Genomic DNA, 22,810 nt, shown 5'->3' on the forward strand with positions numbered 1-22,810 from the left:
TTCAAATGTCAGATGACAAACAAAACGGCACAAAAAAAAAAGCAATAAAAAAAGGACTTATTGTATAAAAGCAGTTTTATTCTAGTCAAGTGTCCTACAGCCAGTACTGAATCAAATCATGGACAGGGACATGTGTAGGTAGTCTCAAACGAATCACCTGAAAGGGAACAGAAAATAAACTGGATCATTTTTAACAATGAATTCAGCCAGAGCATGATTAGGACGAAAGCATACTTGTTTGATAGTAGTCATAAACGTTGATGACCGCTGGCTTGAGATTTTTCACTGCAAGAACCTGTTTCAGCTGCAGAGTGTAACTCATGGGGACGCCTTTGGGAACCTGCGAGAAAGGAAAGAAAAAAGGATGAACAGCAGCACATACACAGCACTCAAGATGGCAGTTAGTGAATATATACACCCAGTGTACACAGTCTCACCTCTTTCAGATACACTAAGACATGATCATCTTCAGCATCAACTCGCTCCACTAGCGGGGCAAATGATTGGGGTGAAGAACCAAGCTGAGGATAAGACACTAGTTTACAAACAATTACATCTGAAGGAGCTTAAATCATCTTGGGACTTTCTAAACCATACGAACCAGTGACGTATCTGCCGTGAAGCCCGACAGGAGCTTAATGTCCACTAGAACCATGTTAGTGCTTGCTTTTACACCATTGTATCTGAATGAGGGTGATGGAAATAAAGAGGTATTGTCAAAAAGGATCAAGACCGCTTCCTTTTGGAAGCGTCATTTACATGAGCTGCTTTCAGGACACAAATTCAAAGCTGCTCTTACTTCACCCTGAAGTTCAACATAAGATTGGCTCCAAGCAGTTGACAGTCTCCAGTCACCTGCGCTTCGACGCTCAGCGTTTTGGCAGTTTTAACAGGTGTTGGGATGTTGTAGAAACAAGCAACCTACAGTATGAGCGCAGAGCAAACAAAGCACAGTAACATTTGGATGTGCACAACAGAAACAGAAAGGGGGGGGAGGTGATGAAACTACAGACCTGCACAGACACACAAGAGGATCCTGACGCTTTAACACTATATTTGCCGGGAACGTTCTTCAGCGGCTTCTCCTGATACAGCAACCTGTTGTCCCGATCCAGGTTGAAGCTATAAGAGTCTCCTACTACTGAGGACTGTACGGTAACGGTGCTGGAGCTGTCCAAGCTGAACACTTGAGCAGCGTACACCGACAGGGCATGAAGAGCCACCACAGTGTCCTAAAAACAAGCACTAATTAAAAACTCATCATAAATGACTGCGCTCATGTTTGGTAGTCAGAGGCACCTGGGTGGAGGAAAAGCCCCCATAGGGATTCTGCTGGGCCACTAGCCAGTTGACAATGCGGTTAGCATACACCAGATTAGCTGACGTGAGAGGCTGGACAGAGAGTACCGCTAGCAGAACGTAAGAGCTGATCTCCACTGCCAGAGTATCACCAGATGTTGTCTGAGACCAATGGACCTTAGAGCCTTAGGATGAGATGGAGGGGAGAAGGTTGATGACAAAGTGTGATGACATTTGTTGGACAAATGATGAACCAACATCGAGGCTGTTAAATCTCACCATCAGAAATGGCAAGGTTGTTCAAGCAAGTTAAAAGCTGCGATCGAGTGGTGGTCTCTCCAGCCAGACTGAAGGTGTAGGCCAGCAGAGCCGTGGCATAAGTGTTTCCCAGGTTCCCAACAAAAGGCCTCAAGCATGACAGAGCATTGGTAATGATGGGATCCTGAAAAAAACAACCAAATATCAGAAAACTCATCTGCAAGGAGCGCATAGAACTAGTGGAGATGTTATTTTACCGTGGTGGGGACGCCTAGTTCGAGCAGTGATGCAACAATGTAGCCAGTCATGGTCACGCCGTCACCAACTCCACCCTAAAACACCACCACATGTCATTTAGAAGAACGGTCTCATGCCAAGTCTATAGAGTAGAGCTAAGAAATATGAAATGCACCTTCATGTCGTTGTGGTGCAGAGTTCCCTGCTGCATGAAACAGCCGTCTGAACCCTGCTTGCTGATCAACCAATCCTTTGCACTCTGCAGGACTTGTGGATCAATGAAGGTAAATTGCCTCGCTAGCCCAAAGGACCTCAGGACAAAGGCAGTCAACCTGGCCATGGAGAAGATGTCAAACTGAACTTCACCACTGGTGCCACAACAGATTATACGCAGTAGAACAGTGCGAAACTCACCATGTATTCGATTCATCATTACCAAATGTGCTGTATGAACCATCCTTGTGTCTGTAGTTCAGTTGTCTTTGGTATCCTGAAAAGGCCAAAAGCCAATGCAAAATGCAAATTGGTCAGGGAGTTAGAGAGTCTGGCACACTCCAAGGGGAAAAGGACTAAACCTCCTTGGAATTTAGTTTCCTACAGATTTAAAGTGAATTTAGTCATCCATACCTTTTTGAAGGTATCCTGTGGCGGTCTCTCGGATGGCTGCAGTGAGTTGCCCCGTGACTTCCAGGTACAGCAGGATGTAAATATTGGGAGCAAGAACAATCATATTCTGTTCTCCACAGCCATACGGCATCTGTAGTAACCTGTCCAGATTCTTCAGTGCACGACCCATTATGTCCCCTACAAGAGGTCAAGCATAAAACACATCAGAAACAAAGTTATTCTGCTAATCACCTGTCAGTTTCTACACAAAGACATGCTTTACCAAGGACTGAAACTGAGCATCTGGCTGATCCTTGAACCACATTTTTTGGAAATGTCAGCGTCACGTCTTCAGAAAGAATGTTTCCTGCAGACCAAAAAAGAAAAAAAAGAAAAGCGCTAGGCAAAAGTTTGGCTATACAGGGAGAATGTATTGGGGAATCATTGAGTGCAACAAACCCTTTGGACACAGCAACCAACTCTGGGTGTTTGTCCTTTCAACTCCTTCAGGCTATAAATACAAAACTACATCAGAAAAGCAGCATGAGCTCCATGATCAAACTCCAGAAGGCTGGTTAACATTTACCAGGACAAGTAGTCTCCGAGTGACTATGTCAATGCGTCCTCTCGTCGGCACGGTCACAACCTCAGTGCCACATCGAGTCCGGGATGCTTCGGCTGAAGCACTGACAGTCACATTGACGGCTCCTGCAGTGACAGACAGGAAGTGAGCCACGCCTAATATACACTTCTAATTTAGAGAGAGGCAGTCCAAAACCTACCGAGAACAGAAGCTGAGAGAACCCATTTGAAGGTCTTTCTCCCATTGGCACAAAGACAGGATGAATATGGATCAGTGTATGGTTTAAGAGTGAAGGCCGTGGACGAAGCTGGTGTTACTTTAACCTGCCAATGAAACAGCACATGGAGCAAAGACACATGACCTTCTATATACACACACATCCATTTTATATGGCAAAATAAACCATGGTATACCATGATGCACTTGGACAGATAGCTGAAGACCGTGGCCTTCAGCTCAAAAGACTCCCCACGGACGATGGAGTACGGCAGAGAGAGCTCCAGGAAGAAGGGCTGGAAGACCGTCAGCAGAGCAGGAGGAGCCAGACCAAAACCTTTTGAGGACAGGCAGAACGCCTCAGTCTCCCATGTGGTGATGGTGTCAGGAACAGTAAGGGGAATTTGTGTGGATCCAGTGTCTCTGAAGGACAACAAAAGAAATAAATAAGGGGAACAGGAGAAGTAAAGATTGTGGGAAACTAGCTTAAGGAATAACACAAGATGCTTCACTAACCCCACTTGAGCAAGCTGCCAGAACCATGTTTCTGGAAAGTAAGTCCTAACAGTGACTTCTGCAGAGGAAGTGTCGCCTCCAGCACTTTCTTTTTCAGGAGGAGCACCAGGAGCCATTTCAAGAGGACCATTCAAATTCACTGAAAGAGAAAAAGCAACTTTACACCCATTTACTCAATTTGCCCATCCACAAAGAAAGAGGAATAACCTCCTAAAACTCCAGGCAAGTTCACCATGTCATGCAGAATTGTTTATGGAAAGAACTGCCCATCTGCATAGACCTACTTTCTGAGAAACGTCGATACAGCGGGCACGGAGGGGCTTGTACAGCAAGATTTGTTGCGATCTTCATTCCCAGGCTCTGTCATAGTAACAAATCAAAACAAGACAGATTTAAAGTTAATCACTCTGTATTACTCAGTGCCTATATATCATGAATGGTTTTCTACCTTGAAGGTTGTGTAGGCTTGATTTGTAGGACCAGTGTAGGCAGGATCTATAAGAAAAGCTAGACTGGGTCGAAAACCTAGACAATCTGGTTCATCCTGAACGCTGTATGGGTAACCAGATAGTGATCGCACCGGGAGCAAGTCAAACACCTAGGACCATAAATCAGTTTTGGTATGTCACTGGTTTACGGCATGTTATGGTCACATAATGGGTGTTAAATGTACATTGAAATTGCAAGAATTATAACATAGGTTTGTCCAATTGATCCATCAGCATGAATAAAATTCTAAAGCCAGTCAAGACCAACAAGAATTTAGATCAACTGCACATGGATACCATTTTAGCACTCAGACGTCTTCCTGGCTCAATGATCCGGATGCTCTGATCTACAGCACTGATGCCACACAGAGATCCTGCTTGAGCAGAGACGGTCAGAACATTTTCCTCAGCAGGAACGGCCGTAGCAGGAGAGAACTGTAGAGACACCTGGAACAAGGACCAACACGCTTTAGGACAAGTCACAATTACCCTCTTGAAGCCAAAAGATGCTAGTGCACATCATACCTGGTTTTGGAAACCCATTTCAGTGTCAAACGACGCACTACCAACAACAACATTCTCACTGGGCAGAACGCAGTAGACCAGAATCTGCACTGCTGGAGCCATATCCACACTGACAGACAGCTGGAACGACACAGAGCCGCTTGTGACTGTATTAGAAGCCCTCGCTCTGACCGTCTGAAATCCATGGAGGACGATCAATCCTCTGGACAAGACCTGACAAGACAAACAGGTGCATAAAACAGGCAAGAGCAATGTTTCTAAAATAAAAATCCCTCTGATGTTCACTCACTATATAGATTATGTCAGTGCTGTAGTCTCCAGCCTCTCCAACAAAAGAATACTTCACGGTCACTGGATACGCAGCATCAAATTTGAGCGGCTGCTCGAGCTTCACTATAGTCAGTTCACTAGATGGGTTGCTGGAAGAATCTGGTTGGAGAAGCTGAACAACCCTTGTATCTGTTGTGAAGTATGGAGATTTGGAGCTATGAACAGCCGCTGGAGTCGCACTTGCCTGGGGAACAACAAATGGAATGGGTTTCTTGCGAGTGTGAGAATATATGGTCTATACTTCACAAAATAGCAAATCGTACCACCAGATTCAGAGCGGCTTTAGGAAGACTAGCAGTGCAAAGGGAGAACGAGGCCAGTCCGTTCTGGTTTGTGGTCAGATTCTGCAGCAGTTTGTTGGGCCAGCTGTTACCATCCAGGAGATAAACTGCTTTGTTCGCGATTGGAGTCCCATCAAAACGAGACACGGATATCTGTTGGGAATCAAGGTTAGGAAAGGGAACCAATGGGAAGGTTTCTGCGACAGAGGATGAACTTTTACTTGCCTTTCCTTTTATTGTTGATCCAGGTTTAAAATAATCCGGGAGGTCCACAAACGTGACCTTGCCGACTTCAAACGAAATGGACACTGTTGCAGATTTTGACATCAAAACATCTGGAGAAAGAGAAACAAAAACACTGAACAAACAAGTTAACTTCCTCCATACACATACCATTGGTTCAGATCAGCCAACAGCTCACCTGTTCCCTCCTCAGTGACCATCACATTTACAAGAAAAGTGTCTTGCATATTATTTTCAAATTTGGTTTTAAAAAACATGGATGTATCAACAGTAAGGGAGACACAGCCTGTTGCATTCATCTGGTAGAAGAACAAAGAGTCAAATTTAGTAGAGCACAAGCAGAAGAAATAAATCCACTGAAAGGCAGGAGTCACACCTTTGCGGTTTGATTCAGGCACCAACGGGTCAACTCAGGAACCACAACATATGGAAGTGGATCACGGCACACTTCCACCAAGGCTTGGCCAGGTACAGGTTGGCCATATGTGTATCTGGGAAACATCACAAGATCAAGAACTGACCAACCACAAGACAAGAAAATAAGTGTCACTCACTTGGCACAAGCCTCAACTTTCAGTCCCACATCTGCAACGCTGTACGTCTGTGGTTGGTTTACAGTCACGTCAAACCTGGGCAAAACTAAACCAGAAACAAAACGCTTTAAATGAAGACCTCAGATCTGTCGTTGTACTGTTGCACATTATATACACGCAGTGTTCAAAACAACTTACCATATTTTTTCACCTCAAAAACATGGGAGATAATTTGGTCGCCAATAAAAGCCTTTAGTGTGTACATCCCAATCTGAGCCTCTGGGTTTAACTCGTGAGAAAGCTGCAATATCCACCCCGTTGAGGAAATGTTTGTCCACTGACCAATCCGGTTATTATTATTGTCCTATTAAACAATCAACAGCTCAGAGAAATACTGCGAACACAGCAACTGCAAAATAAAGTAGCATTGGCTCCATTCAAAGACTTGCACCGGAGCAAATTCTCACCTCCACCACCACCAGATTGTACTGAAAGACACAAAGACAGGAATGTTAAGCATTTAAAAAGAACAAAACACTGATGCAGCAGTCACTGAAGAAAAGGATATTGTAAAACATTACATGTAAAAATAACCTGCAATTTGTTCATGGTCAGGCCTTACCATCTGATCAAGAGGCAAAAACTTGCCATCCATGGTGACAACTCTGAAATTCACTGCAAAAACAGCAAACGCTCACATTAATTGCAAAATGCACTTAGACTTGTAGCTTAATGGTCTTCTACACCTCGAATACTTAACCAAGGTTAATTCACAGCTCACCCGTTTGTCCTGGATTGTAGATGGGTTTGTCTGTTTGGATGAAGGTCAAAGGCAGGTAACGTCTGAACATGACTTTCCTCTCTTCAGTCGCTCTGAAGACCTTCCCTTGAACTTCTACCTTCAGCGTCTGCACAGATTCTCCATCTACTCGAGGAGCCTGTAGAGGAACCCAGTTAAGAAAACCAGACGACAAAAACCAAAACAACTTGCATCTAATGACAGACCTGGAAACAAAAGCAGCGGTGAAATGGCTTTGAAGAAACCTGCTGCACAAGTTGAGTCATCCCATTTTCACCATCAAGCAGAGAAACTGTCATTGTCACACTCTCTTGGGGTTTCAGAAGACTTGCACACAATTTGGCATTAGATCCAGTTTCAATAACTGAAGGGAACGTCACCATGAATAACCTGGGTAAACATCATGAAGTTTAGATTCAGGGTCACAATGGAATCAGGTCAGAACATTTACATGTTGGTTGAACATCCACAGAAATTAGCTAAATTAAACCACAGGTTTGCCAGGTCTGTGCATCAAAAATAGCCCAAAGAGATCATCTGTCAGGGAACTGAGCTGCACGACTTTGGATAAACTTTCAGGAAGAGGTCACGATACTGAACAAATAACTAAACACAATGGCCCTCATTTATCATTCTTGCGTAGAAACGGGCGTATATGTTGGCATAAGATTATGCTTGCACTCCTCTCACCGCCTGATTTATGAAGCTGTGCGTACCTTTGAAATCCAGGTGTACGCAATACCTGCGCTTGATAAATGCCGCGGCTGAAAACGATTGTCATTAGAATAACACGCCCCTATATATTCAAGTATCCGCTTCCCTCACGCCCTCATTTTTACGCCATGGACACACGGAAGACGGCAAAGAGGAGACACTTCTCCGATGTGGAGATCGAGACCATCACGAAAAATTATTAAGTCAAACAATATTGTTGATGATAAATTCAAAGTTAATTGAATTTCTCAAAACGCTATAAATCCATCCATTTTTTGTAAAAAAACAACAACAAGAGAACATGCAACATAATCAGGGACTCATACTATAAATTAAATAAGTGCAACTGCATTAAATAAATAAAAGCCAAACAAAATAAATAGTAAAATAAATTAATGGTTAAAATAAATATTTACAATGTCACGTTCCAATAGTGTTCACCACATAAAACATAATTTAAAAATCACACAAAAATACAGTCCTTAAATACAACAATGTTAAAAATACATTCAAATCATTTAGTAACACATTTAGGCTAATAGTCATTCGTGCCGAACTTGAAAAAAGTAATAACAATATTCAGGCCTACTATTAGGCTACGTGTTGTAGCCATTAACTAAGTGCATTTAGTTTCATATTTGTTAAATTATAATGTTATTTTTTCCCCATCTATGTTGATTATGAAAAGTGAACATAGGATGCGCAATATATCAGGAGACATGCTCAGACATGATTTTGGCCACTTAAGTTTTGTAGAAAGCCTTTCTTTAAAGTGAATTTCGTTTTGTATAAATTGTATCTTAATTTTAATATTTTTTTACATCAACCAATTGCCTGGATTTAATAAATAAGCAAATAGCAGACAATATAATCATGAGTCATGACATGGAGGTGCGGTCCCTTGCATTGCACGTGAACTGGAGCGCATCTCATCACAAATTAACCGAAACTCAGTATATGCCTCACAGACATGAGAAATATATCTATAAAGAAAGCTTGAAATGTCTTTAAACGAAACCATTATAAACGAAAATAAATAGGCTACTCTATAGGCGCGTTCACTACGGAGATGGTGATCAATTTCATCTTTGCAGACAACACTAGTTTATTAATATAAATAAAATACAAATTTATTTTTAAAAATGGCATTTAGGAAAAGAGCTCCTCATATCTTTTAGTTTGTCAGTGCGTTTTGTGGTGTTAAGAATTTTTTTTCTGCGCATTTCCGCACTAACTCAGAACGTGCGTACATGTACGCCACCTCCTGACCTGGCGTAGAATTTGAGCGTGCCGTACGCCAACGTCCATAACGATAAATAAAGTCACCGTGGTTTTGGGTGTACGCTGGAAATTTGGTGTACGCACTTTTGATAAATGAGGGCCATTGTAACCTAATAGAAGGTTCTAACAAGGTTAATTGATAGTGCATTTCAAAAAATAATGAAAAAAAAAATTCAGATTGAATGATTCATGAATACTTGTTTACATTCATTGGTCACCACTAGAGGCGTACAATCAAAACAATCATTATTTGAAGCGACGATTTCACACATGAACACTCCTCTCTGGCTCAGCAGCGCCAACACAGATTTGAATATGCTGTTTGATTGTCAAAGGTTTAACAAACAAATCTTTGTCATTTAGGAATAAGGGCCATGTGGGTATTTGAATCAAGATCACAATCTCTGAACGATTAATCGTGCAGCTCTAGATTGTAGATTGGAGCTTCGAATTTAAAGGCGCATCATGAAAATCTGACTATTTCTGTATTTAAGTGCTATAATCGGCTCCCTGGTGCCTCTACCAACACAGAAAATGTGAAAGTGACTGAGCCTGGTTGGTACCTGGATGGGAGACCCCCTGAGAAAACCAGGTTGCTGTTGGAAGAGGTGTTAGTGAGGCCAGTAGGGGGCGCTCACCCTGTGGCCTGTGTGGGTCCTAACGCCCCAGTATAGTGACGGGGACACTATACTGTCAAAGAGCACCATCTTTGGAGACGTTAAACAGAGGTCCTGACTGTCTGTGGTCAATAAAAATTTCAGGATGTCCTTCGAAAAAGAGTAGGGGTGTAACCCCGCATTCTGGCCAAATTTGCCCCTTGGCCTCATCATGGCCTCCTAATCATCCCCATAAATCTATACACACGCACTACTAACATGCTGCACATTGGTGGTGGTTGAGGAGATTCCCTCTTCCATATGTGAAAGCGCTTGAGTACGCAGTCAAAAAGCGCTATATAAATGTAATTAATTTCGCTCCCCTTCTGACGTAGAAAGGGGATCTTATAATACCGGCCCTTAATCTGCACGTTTCCACCATTTGGTTTTCGCAAGCGACAACAGTGTAACCAGGCAATAATTCGAGCAAAGCACGTTTGTCGTTGGCTGCACAGACGAGAACTAAACAAAAAATAAAAAAGCCATCTTATAAAGACCTCAGGGAACTGTCACCTTGTGTAAAAGTTAAACATGACAATACATTCAAGTCAAATAGAGGAGTCAATGCAACTCCACAAAACTACATAAAATGTACGTTTCTGAATGGTTAGTACATGCGAGTCTAAAAGTTGCAACCTCTTCCTGAGCTTCTCCGTAAGGCTACAGTCAGCTACTGGTAATTTCTGAGACTGGCATGTTTTTTTATTGCCATGGATCGGCTATCTTCTGAAAGGAGCAGCAGCTCATTTGCATTTAAAGGGGTCATATAATGCCATTTTCATACAAGTTAATTTGATTGTTTAGGGTCTAAATGAAAAGTTTGTAATATACTTTAATTAAAAATTCTCATTAGTATTGTAAGAAAACACTAATTTTACCTGGTCAAAAACAGCTGTTTTCAGCACGCCATTTCAGTGCATATGCCTTTAAATGATAATGAGCTTCGCTCACTCCGCCCCTCTGTTCTGCGTGCGTTCATAACAGCGTTATGACCACACCGCACGTGGAGTGTTTCCTTGACAACAGTTGAGGGTATAGGAAGAAAAAAAAAAAAAGGCCGCGGGAGTCTCTGAGGAGGACACATCTGTGCAACCGTATCAGTTTGAACCGGAGTCGGAACAAGATGACGGCCCGAAGAAGTTCGACAATTAAGGCTCGAACATGACGTTTCTGAATGGTTGGTTATTATATTGTCACTTTGATCTATCTTTGTGTACTGGCAGGGTAGAGTAACTTAGTGAGATTTACGAACGCTATGCGTTTACTGATGTAAGTTATACGTACTCAGTTTGTAATAACACAACCATAACACGTTGTTCATTATAAACGTGGGATTATGAATTATATTGAGAACGTCGTACATAGAAAACATGCCGTATGTACCCTGAGTGTAAACCTTAGCCGCATTCATCGTGAAGCGATTTGCAAAGATTAATATAAAGGTTAATACAATTTTACACTCACTTTTTCTGGAGGTTCAGCAGGGAGACATGAATAGTTGGTAACGATTCTTTTTTCAGGAGCAGCTTCTTATCAAAATCAGCTTTATAAGTTACTTCCTTCGTTAATAAAGCAGTCTGGTGAGAAAAGATTTGCGAATCGCGCAAACATGAAAGCATTGACGTTGCTCGTGGGGAATATTCCCTTCGAAAACAAAACTCAGCCACTGTGTCTTCAGCGGTTCGGATTTAGGAACATCAAACTTACTGCTGTGTTCGTCATTACACCCAAGAACAGTACACCACAATCGCTTAGACGACATTCTGCTCCAGCGTATCAACAATGACGGACTATGATGACTGACAGCTCGCTCAGGGCAGGGATCTGTTGAAATGCTGCTGTCAATCAACAATCGTGGGAGGGTGTCCAATTTAGTGACGTCACAAAATCGAACGGCTCAATTTGAGGCAGGGGAAAACATAAGGAGATTAAAACAAAAACACTGGATAGATTTTTATCATTATATGATGGTTGTGTACAGGCACTGCCAACACACATTTCAGTACAATCAACTTGAAAAAGTGCATGTACCATTATATGACCCTTTTAAGGGACACAAAAACGGCACATTTTTGATCACCCCCAAAACGGGGCAAAATTGACAAGCTATAATAAGGATCTGGGTGGTATTTTGAGATGAAATTTCAGACACATTCTGGGGACACCATAGATATATTACATCTTGTGAAAAGGGACATAATATCACCTTTAAATACGTGGGGTTGGTCGTCTGAGAAACCTTTTACCTGTGGGGGGGATAAAACCCACAGAATTGGCAACACTGAATTGCCATGGTTAAAAATAAATATTAAAAAGAGAGCACAAGCCCATTTTTGTTTTGTTGATGAGGAACAAGAAACTCGTTTCAACAATGACTTACAAGACATAAAACAAGTGTTAATGAACAATTCATCATTTTGCCACTAGATGGTCACAAAATACAACATGATCAATTAACTTTTAACATATGGTTAAAACTTTGGGGATTAATTTCGGCATCTTTAAAATTGCATCAGCATAAACATTAGACTGCTTCTGTTCACTTCAAAGCCACTGGTACTTACGGTCTTTTGTGTCCATCAACAGCAAAGAGAAAAAGGGCTAAAATGAGCCCTTTCCAAACACAAAACTCCCTCACAGCCATGAAGAGCAATCATCCAAGACTAGACAGAAATCAAGATCTCTTTCAAAAACCCTGCAGCACTTCTGTTAAGATTCACGCTGTTCAGCTGCTCTACAGCTTAACTCCAGATCAACTGCACTGATGCCAGCGTTATTTATACGCTCTTAATAATTCAGAACAGGTTGATTTAGCTCTCACCGGCAATCTGGACGTCTTTAGGGCGGAGCCCCGGTAATTAATCACAGGGTTGCCAACTCTGAAACACAGGCTCTACAGGAAGGTGTAGTTTTTTAAAACTCTGCAGGACAGTAGCCCTCCAGGACAGACATTGCCCATCCCTGCTGGACGCGTGGTGTCTTATGATCATGGTGGATCAAACCTTTAGTTTGGGTTTTTCAGAACTTTTTTATAGGATTTGGATCACTTTGATCCAAAAAATCTGGATTAAACTGATCCCATCAGAAGGGTGGATTCAGCGTGGATTTCATGCCCAAAATGTAATGAAAACTTTAAAAATGTATCAATAATACTATATTTGGATCATGCAGAATCTTACAAGATATCCTATATTTATTCATAAGGTTTTAATTTTATTTGTTCATCCGTCAGGCTACAGTGATTAGGTAGGCTTTAACGTATTCACCCTTTCAGTATAGGCCTACAGCAGAGTGGAAAGAGTTTGGCCTCATAAAATAATCCCCCAAACAGCTGTCAAAATTGACCAAAAACAATACATTTTATTCTGTCACTAGTTGATATATATATATATATTCATCACAATCGAAAATATTTTTGTTTTTAGAATATTTATTAGTGATGCATGCAATGATTACAGAATAACCAAAAAAAATGCAAAGAATGGCAATCACTGATTTTTGAAATCCAAAACAAATCCAAATCAGAAATAGTGTCTAACTATTGCGTCCCTTGTTGCACGTCCTGTTTGCTGGTTCTGGCAGAATGCAGGAGGTTGGTTAGGGTCTCCAAGGGGCTCAGGTGCATCATTGTCAGCACAGAGAGGGACATTGCGCTTAGTAGCGATGTTGTGCAGGACAATACAGGCAAGGGAATTATTATGAAATTATTGTAGAGTATTTGACATTAAGTATTTTTTTTTTAATTCAATACATCTATATTTGAAACTTGTTAAATATCCTCAATGTACAGTGTTTGTTACTTGATTTGTCTACTTGTTGCTCTTTACATATCTATAGTTCTACATTGTGATTTCCTATCCGGTTTGAGCACTGGTTATCCAGATTTGGTGATCCTGAAAAGTTCGTATCCGGATCAGATTGATCCAATACGATGTTGCTTTGAAAAACTGGCTCAAAAGTAAGCTGGATTACGTGATCACGGATCGCAAAAAAAAGGATTACTAAATCCAGATCAATTTGATCCAGATTAAATTTTTTGAAAAACTGGGCCCAGAATAGATTTCCACGAAGTTAAGATTGAACTACCTGGAATTCAACCAGATGTGGCTCTTTCATTCCTGTACAATTTAAAATTTAATCATTTAAATCAAATATCCTATCTTGGATAAATGGGGCGTTTGGATGTTTTATTGGGTGATGTCTAAAGCATTGATGCAAGGAGGAGATCCAGTCACATGATCAAGTCAAATTTTATTTTTTAACAGCAGACAATCAAATAATAAATGAAGAGTAAAATTAATTAATCTGTCATCAGGATTAAAAATGTAATAAAGAAACATTTTAACAGTTAAAATTAGCCTACTTTTAATATTTCTAAGTAAAATATAATTAGCTAACACACAAGGTATAATATTATTTGCCTAAAGATAATTCAAGTTGGTTGAGAGATCTCTCTTCGAAAAGAACAGGTTGAAAGAAGCAAGGAATGAGTCCAAACACTGACCAGCACAGCAAATATTATTTCTCTTATGCAGATGATTATCAGCACATGGCTAAAAAACGTTCACACATTGTCTCGTACCCCAAATGTGTCAGAAAGTTGTTTATCTTAATACAATACACAATAAAGAACTACTGCACAACATGTCTCTTCTGCAAGATGTTCAGCAAAGATAACATTCGTTTGTCACTTTATTCTGAGACATTCGAGCATTTGTGACATGCAAACATCTAACAGAAACTTACAGACTTTTGCCCTCATCTAAACACCAAGTACAAAAGTTCAGCTTAAGTCAATCAGCTACATTTTGAGGCATAAAGATTAATAAAAGAAAAGCATTAAAACACAGGCCTACATTTCAAATGATAATAATTGGTAAACACATCAAAATTATAATAATGAGATTAAGTTTGTTTAAATTATATTTAAGATCTAAATGATTAAATGATAAAACATAAGCAAATGATAAAACAAGCAAGAAATAAATATTTTTTTCTTTTTCTGCTTCATCAAGCATCACAAACACCTCTGAACGATAGTCATATCAGATGGGTGAAATCTGAGATCTGATAAAATCTGTGATCCATTTTTGAGGTAAAATTATTCCTGGTTTGTATATTTGGTCATGAAGACACATCTTACAGCACACGTGTTTTGTGTGACTGACTTTGTGTTTCTGTAAAGTGGATGTGAAGAATGAGTTTAATGACTGTAAATACAGCTCATGTTTGGCTGCTATAGTTAATACAAGTGTGAAATCTAATTGAAAATCTACATTAAACCTGGAATTAAACCTAGAATAAAAATGTGTATGGAGTTAATATTGTTCCATAATTAAACAAACAAATCCAGCATTTTGCAAAAAAATCCAGCATTTTGCAAACAAACTTGATCTGCTTTGCAAAGGAAAACTCGACTCGCAAACAAACAGAAAGCAATGTGCAAGTACAAAGGTCAATTTGAGCGGAAATGCAGTGGAGTAACACATATGCATTGTGTTTTGCCAATATAAATAAATGAGCCTAGATAATATTTCACAAATAAATACAAACCATCCTACAAATTGCATGTAACCTTTGAACAAATACCAAATCTAATGCATGTCTGCCTGTTATGATTGTGAGACACTTGAGAATACCACCCATTTCTGAGCGTAGAGGCGTCTTGTCAACGGCACTTTTGCCTCAGTGATCGTTTTCAGCACCCTATCCGGGAGACACCCGGGTACCTGTTGAGGGGCCATACATGAAGGGCCAACAAGTCGGGACGGGGATGCCAGATTTTCCCGTTTGCCTGCGTGAGGAGATCTTTCCTCAGCGGTATCGGCCATGGGGCTGTTTCCAGCAGCTGTGCCAGCTCGGAGAACCATAACTGGGTCTTCCAGAGAGGTGCTATCAGTAGCAAAATAGTAGTAAAAATATTTGGCAATGAGCGTTGTCTTCTGAGGCGAAGAGGTCGACCTCTGCCTCACCGAAGATGCTCCATATTAGCTGAACCGTCTGTGGGTGAAGAGATCATTCCCCTGGGGAAACATTGTCTCTGGATAACATATCCACACCCTGGTTCATAATGCCTGGCACATGCACCGCCCTTAGGGAGCGCAGGTTGTGCTGAGCCCATAAAAAGATGTTCTTGGCTATGGCATGCAGGTTGGTTGACCTGAGACCGCCCTGGCGATTTATGTAGGACACCACTGCCATGTTGTCCGTCCGGACCAGGACGTAGTGGCCTTTTAAGCATGGGAGAAAAGCTTGCAGCGCTAGAGCGTCTGCTCTCATCTCTAGACAGTTTATGTGTAGGCGCCTCTCCAGGCTTGCCATAGGCCAGAGATGGGCCTGCCCTCGTAAAAGCCCGACTCATTTTGTGAAAATGTCTGTAATGCATACCGATAACCGAAACGAAAGCCTCGTACCGAACAGTTCACAGTTTCAGCGATTTCAGCGTAGCTAGTTCTAGGCCGAAAACGCACTCATAGTGTCCGTCTGGGTCATGCAGAGAGCTCGAGAGGAGAACAAGAGAGAACTCTTCTGTTCGAAAAGTTCATCAAAATGAACAAATATTTTTTCGAGTCATTTCGTTCGTTGAATGAACGAAATGACTCGAAAAAAGACTCGTTAAAAATTAACAAATCTTTTTTCGAGCCATTTCTTTTGTTGACTGAATGAAATGACTCGAAAAAAAGATTCGTTCATTTTGATGAACGAGTTCGAACAGGAGAGAGTCACGAACGTGCTTCACAGAACAGAGCAAGGCGAGCATTTGTGCTTATAAAACTTAAACTTTTTTATTTATTTTTGAAATGACCGATCGTTTTCGCAAGATAAGACCCTTATGCATCGTCTGGTGTCGTTTAAAGTCATTTGAAGCTGCACTGAAACTGTCATTATTTGGACCTTGGACCGTTTGGTACCCTATGAAGTCCATTATATGGAGAAAAATCCTAGAATGTTTTCATCAAAAACCTTAATTTCTTTTCGACTGAAGAAAGAAAGACATGGACATCTTGGATGACATGGGGGTGAGTAAATTATCAGTAAAAGTTTTTTAAAAAGTGAACTAATCCTTTAAAGGGCAACTAAACCCCTGCTCAAAGCCTGACTCCACCCACTAGCAATATTTGAAAAATGCTGGAAAAGTGGGCAGATCCCAGCGGAGATAGAGGCGACGAACCGAGGGCGGAGCTGAGCGGGGTTGGGTGTGCACCTGAGACCCGCAGTGACAGCTGCTGTCAAACTAGCTAAAATGGAGTGACGCAAGTAGCTTTGCAACAGAGCGGTCATTTGAAGTCGAGAACTTTTCTCCCCCACCTTCACCTGAAGTGGAGGAGGGTGAATTGTCTGTGGACACCAGCTCAAACTGCGGTCTTGACTCCCGCATCGCGATCGGCATCCGATTATTCTTATATTCAGTCATTTTGAGGTAATTTTTTCCAGGATTATTATTACTATTACGTTAAATATATTTTGCTGCTATGTGAAAAAAATAATCAGCAAATCGCGCCGGCGCGTTTGTCGACACCAGAGGATTAACTTTAGCCTAATAAGAAGGAACATAAATTGTGATTAAAGGGTAACTAAACACTAAAACAACTTTTTTTAGTTAATTATCTGTAAGAATGGAGCTTCATAAATGCTGTTCATTGATTCGAGTACATTTTTTGACATTTGGGTATAAAGTGTTTTAATTTTCAAATATCTGGTGTAAAAACGTCAGAGTGCTGCCCTCTTCAGGTTAAACGGAAAGCTCCTGCAGTAGGGGTACTCTCTGACGTAGAATACTCTCTGACGTCATTCTGTCACGCCCTTGGTGCGAGCTGACCACGCCCTTGGCAGCCCCTGGAATAAAAGCATCTGGTTCCGTCAAAACTACTGTAGCGAGTCAGGAGTTGGAATTACGAGTATAGAGTATATAACGGGGATATATATATATATATATATATATATATATATATATATATATATATATATATATATATATATATATTAGCATATAGTTAGCATAGCATTTATATAGTTATTTAGATTATTTCGTGTAGCCTAGGTAGTTAATCTCGCCTATCGCTCCAGTGTGCAACCTGCATTTTACGTGGGATTGCTTCTCCAACGCAATGGATGTGGAAATGGGCTTCTCCACACAGCTTGCGCTGCCAAACGCTGCTCTTCATACCTGCATGAACTCCACCACCGCAGCGGCGTCATGATGTGAGTGAGCATATATTTTTAATCACAATTTATGTTCCGTCTTATTAGGCTAAAGTTAATCCTCTGGGGCCAGTTGTTCAAAGGTAAACTGATCGGATTTTGGTTATCGGATTGGATCAAATCTTGAAAATGGGTTGTTCAAAAGGGAAAGAATGAGTCTGAAATCAGATTAGATCATGGAATCCAATCCTAATTTGAATCTGGATCAAACCTTCAGTTTGTGTTGTTCAAAACTTGTCAGTATGATTTGGATAACTTTGATAAAAAAAACAGTATTATCCTGATCCCAACAGGGGGTAGGATTTCAAGGTGGATTCCAAGAAGAAAATGTAGTAAAACTTTTAAATTGGTCAAATAATACTTTTGTATCATTTAGTGTATATATATACTTTTATTTATATTTTGCACTTGACTTGTGTAACCCGTTGTAACAGTGATAAAGTAGACATAGGCTACCAATAAACTATTCAGTAAAGTAAAGTAAAAATAAAAATGATCTTGTCCCCATGAAATAATTTCAATAACAAACAAAAATAATATAATTCCATTTTTCTGTCATTCATCACCGTATGTTAATTTCAAAGAAACAATCATCAGAGATGAGCCTGTCAAAAATAATTTCTAACAATTGCATACTATACATCCAGTCAGTCCCTCATTCAAAAAAATGTTTTAAGACGTTTTCAAAATATCCACAATGTATATATACATATATTTTTTTTGTGGCTCAGATGAGGGGTCATAAAATAAATTTATGAATGGAAGTGGATGTTTTTGTTATTTTTGTGTTTTTGTCTCAAAATAAGAAGCATTTACAGTGACTCCATGTTGGCTCTTCTACCTGTTCTTTACATAGCTAAAGGATATGTTGTCCCATTAAGAACACTGGTAATCCGGATTTGGTAATCTTTAAAACTGTGTATCTGGATCAGGGTGATCCAGTCCAATGTTGGTTTGAAAAAACGGCATAAAAGTAAGACGGATTACCTGATCCTGAATAGGAAAAAATGGGATTTCAAAATCCGGATCATTTTGATCCAGATTAAATGTTTTGAACAACTGGCCCCTGGTGTCGACAAACGCGCCGGCGCGATTTGCTGATAATTTTTTTCACATAGCAGCAAAATATATTGAACGTAATAGTAATAATAATCCTGGAAAAAATTACCTCAAAATGACTGAATATAAGAATAATCGGATGCCAATCGCAATGCGGGAGTCAAGACCGCAGTTTGAGCTGGTGTCCACAGACAATTCACCCTCCTCCACTTCAGGTGAAGGTGGGGGAGAAAAGTTCTCGACTTCAAATGACCGCTCTGTTGCAAAGCTACTTGCGTCACTCCATTTTAGCTAGTTTGACAGCAGCTGTCACTGCGGGTCTCAGGTGCACGCCCCCCCGCTCAGCTCCGCCCTCGGTTCGTCGCCTCTATCTCCGCTGGGATCTGCCCACTTTTCCAGCATTTTTCAAATATTGCCAGTGGGTGGAGTCAGGCTTTGAGCAGGGGTTTAGTTGCCCTTTAAAAATATATGCTCACTCACATCATGACGCCGCTGCGGTGGTGGAGTTCATGCAGGTATGAAGAGCAGCGTTTGGCAGCGCAAGCTGTGTGGAGAAGCCCATTTCCACATCCATTGCGTTGGAGAAGCAATCCCACGTAAATTGCAGGTTGCACACTGGAGCGATTTGCGAGATTAACTACCTAGGCTACACGAAATAATCTAAATAACTATATAAATGCTATGCTAACTAGATGCTAATATATACAGTATCTATCCTGATCGTTTTCAATACTTGTAATTCCAACTCCTGACTCGCTACAGTAGTTTTGACGGAACCAGATGCTTTTATTCCAGGGGCTGCCAAGGGCGTGGTCAGCTCGCACCAAGGGCGTGACAGAGTGACGTCAGAGAGTATTCTACGTCAGAGAGTACCCCTACTGCAGGAGCTTTCCGTTTAACCTGAAGAGGGCAGCACTCTGACGTTTTTACACCATATATTTGAAAATTAAAACACTTTATACCCAAATGTCAAAAAATGTACTCGAATCAATGAACAGCATTTATGAAGCTCCATTCTTACAGATAATTAACTAAAAAAAGTTGTTTTAGTGTTTAGTTACCCTTTAATAATAATTAAGTTATAATGCTAACTTTGTTTTAAATGGTTGATATAAAAACTTTTAGATTGTTAGATTTATTCAGATATACAGAAAAATAAATGTACATATAATGAATATGTAATATAGTGCCAAAAGTAATTTTCTAGTGTTATTTTTCTAATTTTCTAATGAGTTTATTGATTGACTTTTATGAGGTAAATGTGACATTGTTCTCAAGCTTTCTTAGTTTGAAACATTTCATGAGACATGATTAGTTTATTCCTGATAGTTTACTTAGAAAGGAAGAAATGGTATTCAGAACCGCTTGAACTGAGGAGCTACATCATTTGAAATCTGAAACTTTATAACAAAGCACACAAGCAAATTGCGATTTATTGGATAGAAGGGGCACTACAATGTTCTGTTCGTTCAACAACTAAAAATGACTGACTAAAAGATTGATTCTTCAAATTTAAGAATTGATATTCCTTCATGAAAATAAGAAATGAATAAAAATGAGAATTAGTTATTTTTACCCAGCCCTATTTTGAATCAATATTCATATGGATCACGCAAAATAAAAACGTGCAATGTGCTTCCGGGTTTCTCTTTGTGTTTTATGTATAAATTATGGATTTTATTATCATTTAAATTTTAAATTTTTGCTATGTACTGGTATTTTTGATACCTTGGCATTAAAAAAATTGAATAAAATAAAAAATAAGGTGGATATAGGACCTGCCCCTCCTGAAGAATACAGATTTTTTTCCATTTAAAGATAAAAGTGTTTGGAAAATGCTGAGGTTCTGTAGGTGATTGTCTACAAATGTTCCCTTTCGAGAGGTCTCTCGTATTGCGTAAGGCTAGCTCACGCTATGGGAAAACTACTTTTCTCCAGAATATTGAAGCCAAATTTTAAAACGTAGTGCAGCTGCACAGCAGACATAGATGAGCGACTAGCGTGGTCATTGGCTGTGCTGCGGCAACTGCACGAACCTATGGCGAGGCAGCTCAGATGCGAGAACCAATCAGGCTGCTTCACGCCAGAATGGGCGTGGCCTAAGCCTTCATAATGGCCCATTCAGCCAAGGTAGTCAGATTTTGTCTCCTTCAGCGAAATCACCACTTTGCTGATCTCTGGAAAAGAAGCCTTCGCCGCCGTCAAAAAGCCTTCAGCGGGATAAGCCTGGTCTTCACCGGACGCCGCCATCAGCACACTGTTCTGCTGTGCCATCCGGCACGCTATCTCCTTTTAAAACAATAGTGTGTTCGCCGTCGCGTCACACTTTTTCTAAAAGATCAATTTAACTGGATCTCCCCACCCTGCGGGCTCGACTGCCTGTTTTCGCTGACGACGACCCCGCTCTTCCCTCTCTCTCTCTCTCTCTCTCTCCCTTTGATCGAGCCACGCAAAAAGAAGTGACACTCACAAAGGATGCCAGAGCGGACGGACAGGAATCCTCGCTCTGTTTCGCGCGTCATGCAGAGCCCTCTCGAGCTCTCTGCATGACCCAGACGGACACTATGAGTGGGTTTTCGGCCTGGAACCAGCCACGCTGAAATCGCTGAAACTGTGAACTGTTTGGTACGAGGCTTTCGGTTCGGTAATCAGTACGCATTACAGACATTTTCACAAAGCGAGTCGGGCTTTTACAGTCGTTACTTCCTCGTTCCAAAAAAGCATGGCGGCCTCAGCCCATCCTAGACCTCTGGCATCTGAACAAAGCACTTATGATGCGACCGTTCAGGATGCTGAAAACCAAACAAATTCGTCCCTTTACAAGACATTTCTCAGATTCGCCAGGCTTACCAGTACACAGTACTACCGTTCGGCCTATCACTAGCGCCTCGTACTTTAACGAAGTGCATGTACACAGCACTTACCCCCCTGGGACAGCGGGGAGTGCGAGTGTTAAACTAGCTCGACGATTGGCTGGTTATAGCCCAATCAGAGGAATAATTGATAACTCACAGATCCTGGCTCCTCAGCCATATAGAAAGCCTAGGGCTCAGGATCAACATTTCCAAGAGCACACTGTCTCCCAGCCAGAGTATTTCTTTCCTGGGTACAGTGATAGACTCTGTTCAAATGAAATCGCGCCTCACATCAGAACGTGCGCTCACTATTCAGTGCCTGCGCGCCTCTCAAGAGATTTCAGAGGATGTTGGGTCTTATGGCCTCAGCATCATCAGTACTCCAGCTCGGACTAATGCACATACGCTGCTCTCCAGCGCTGGCTAAAACCCTGTGTACCAACTCACGCATGGCGATCTGACCACTTACAAATCAGAGCGAACCACAGGTGTATCAGAGCCCTGGCTCCCTGCAAAGCAGCCGACTGGTATCAGTCAGGAGTGAGTATGGGTGTGGTTACAAAGAGAAAGGTGATCTCGACAGATGCCCTTTACGAGGGCAGGTCCATCTCTGAACTATGGCAAGCCCGGAGAGGCGCCTACACATAAACTGTCTAGAGATGAGAGCAGTTGCTCTAGCGCTGCAAGCTTTTCTCCCATGCTTAAAAGGCCACTACGTCCTGGTCTGGACGGACAACATGGCAGTGGTGTCCTACATAAATTGCCAGGGTGGTCTCAGGTCAACCAACCTGCATGCCATAGCCAAGAACATCTTTTTATGGGCTCAGCACAACCTGCGCTCCCTAAGGGCGGTGCATGTGCCAGGCATTATGAACCAGGGTGTGGATATGTTATCCAGAGACAATGTTCCCCCAGGGGAATGATCTCTTCACCCACAGACGGTTCAGCTAATATGGAGCATCTTCGGTGAGGCAGAGGTCGACCTCTTCGCCTCAGAAGACAACGCTCATTGCCAAATATTTTTACTACTATTTTGCTACTGATAGCACCTCTCTGGAAGACCCAGTTATGGTTCTCCGAGCTGGCACAGCTGCTGGAAACAGCCCCATGGCCGATACCGCTGAGAAAA

General features: G+C 41.3%; 1 protein-coding gene across 1 annotated transcript; it reads right to left on the minus strand.

Moving 5' to 3' along the window:
* Positions 1-59: 59 nt before the first annotated feature.
* On the minus strand, positions 60-12,321 carry LOC143706059 (alpha-2-macroglobulin-like protein 1). Its single transcript, XM_077197611.1, has 34 exons — positions 12,130-12,321; positions 7,121-7,304; positions 6,897-7,053; positions 6,738-6,790; positions 6,583-6,603; positions 6,314-6,479; positions 6,137-6,221; positions 5,959-6,073; positions 5,761-5,881; positions 5,565-5,674; positions 5,322-5,492; positions 5,018-5,242; positions 4,729-4,941; positions 4,501-4,650; positions 4,164-4,313; positions 4,000-4,075; positions 3,716-3,854; positions 3,397-3,622; positions 3,183-3,306; positions 2,987-3,108; positions 2,860-2,911; positions 2,684-2,767; positions 2,422-2,598; positions 2,209-2,284; positions 1,970-2,126; positions 1,815-1,889; positions 1,579-1,741; positions 1,300-1,484; positions 1,014-1,232; positions 800-921; positions 602-683; positions 438-521; positions 235-340; positions 60-157 (listed from the first exon to the last, which is right to left on the minus strand). The coding sequence occupies exons 1-34, from the start codon at positions 12,207-12,209 to the stop codon at positions 117-119; spliced, it is 4,311 nt and encodes a 1,436-aa protein (XP_077053726.1). The 5' UTR covers positions 12,210-12,321; the 3' UTR covers positions 60-116.
* Positions 12,322-22,810: the final 10,489 nt, after the last annotated feature.

The sequence above is a fragment of the Siphateles boraxobius genome, unplaced genomic scaffold (assembly GCF_051911475.1).
Source record: "Siphateles boraxobius isolate OS27281-9 unplaced genomic scaffold, OSU_SipBor_1 401, whole genome shotgun sequence".
In the NCBI taxonomy this organism is placed as follows: domain Eukaryota; kingdom Metazoa; phylum Chordata; class Actinopteri; order Cypriniformes; family Leuciscidae; genus Siphateles; species Siphateles boraxobius.

Coding starts and splice junctions, on each gene's coding strand:
- LOC143706059 (XM_077197611.1), bottom strand. CDS start 12,209: ATGGCTGTGAGGGAGTTTTGTGTTTGGAAAGGGCTCATTTTAGCCCTT. Junction 7,054..7,120: donor ACCGCTGCTTTTGTTTCCAG/GTCTGTCATTAG, acceptor GTTCCTCTACAG/GCTCCTCGAGTAGATGGAGA. Junction 2,912..2,986: donor CTCGGAGACTACTTGTCCTG/GTAAATGTTAAC, acceptor TTGTATTTATAG/CCTGAAGGAGTTGAAAGGAC.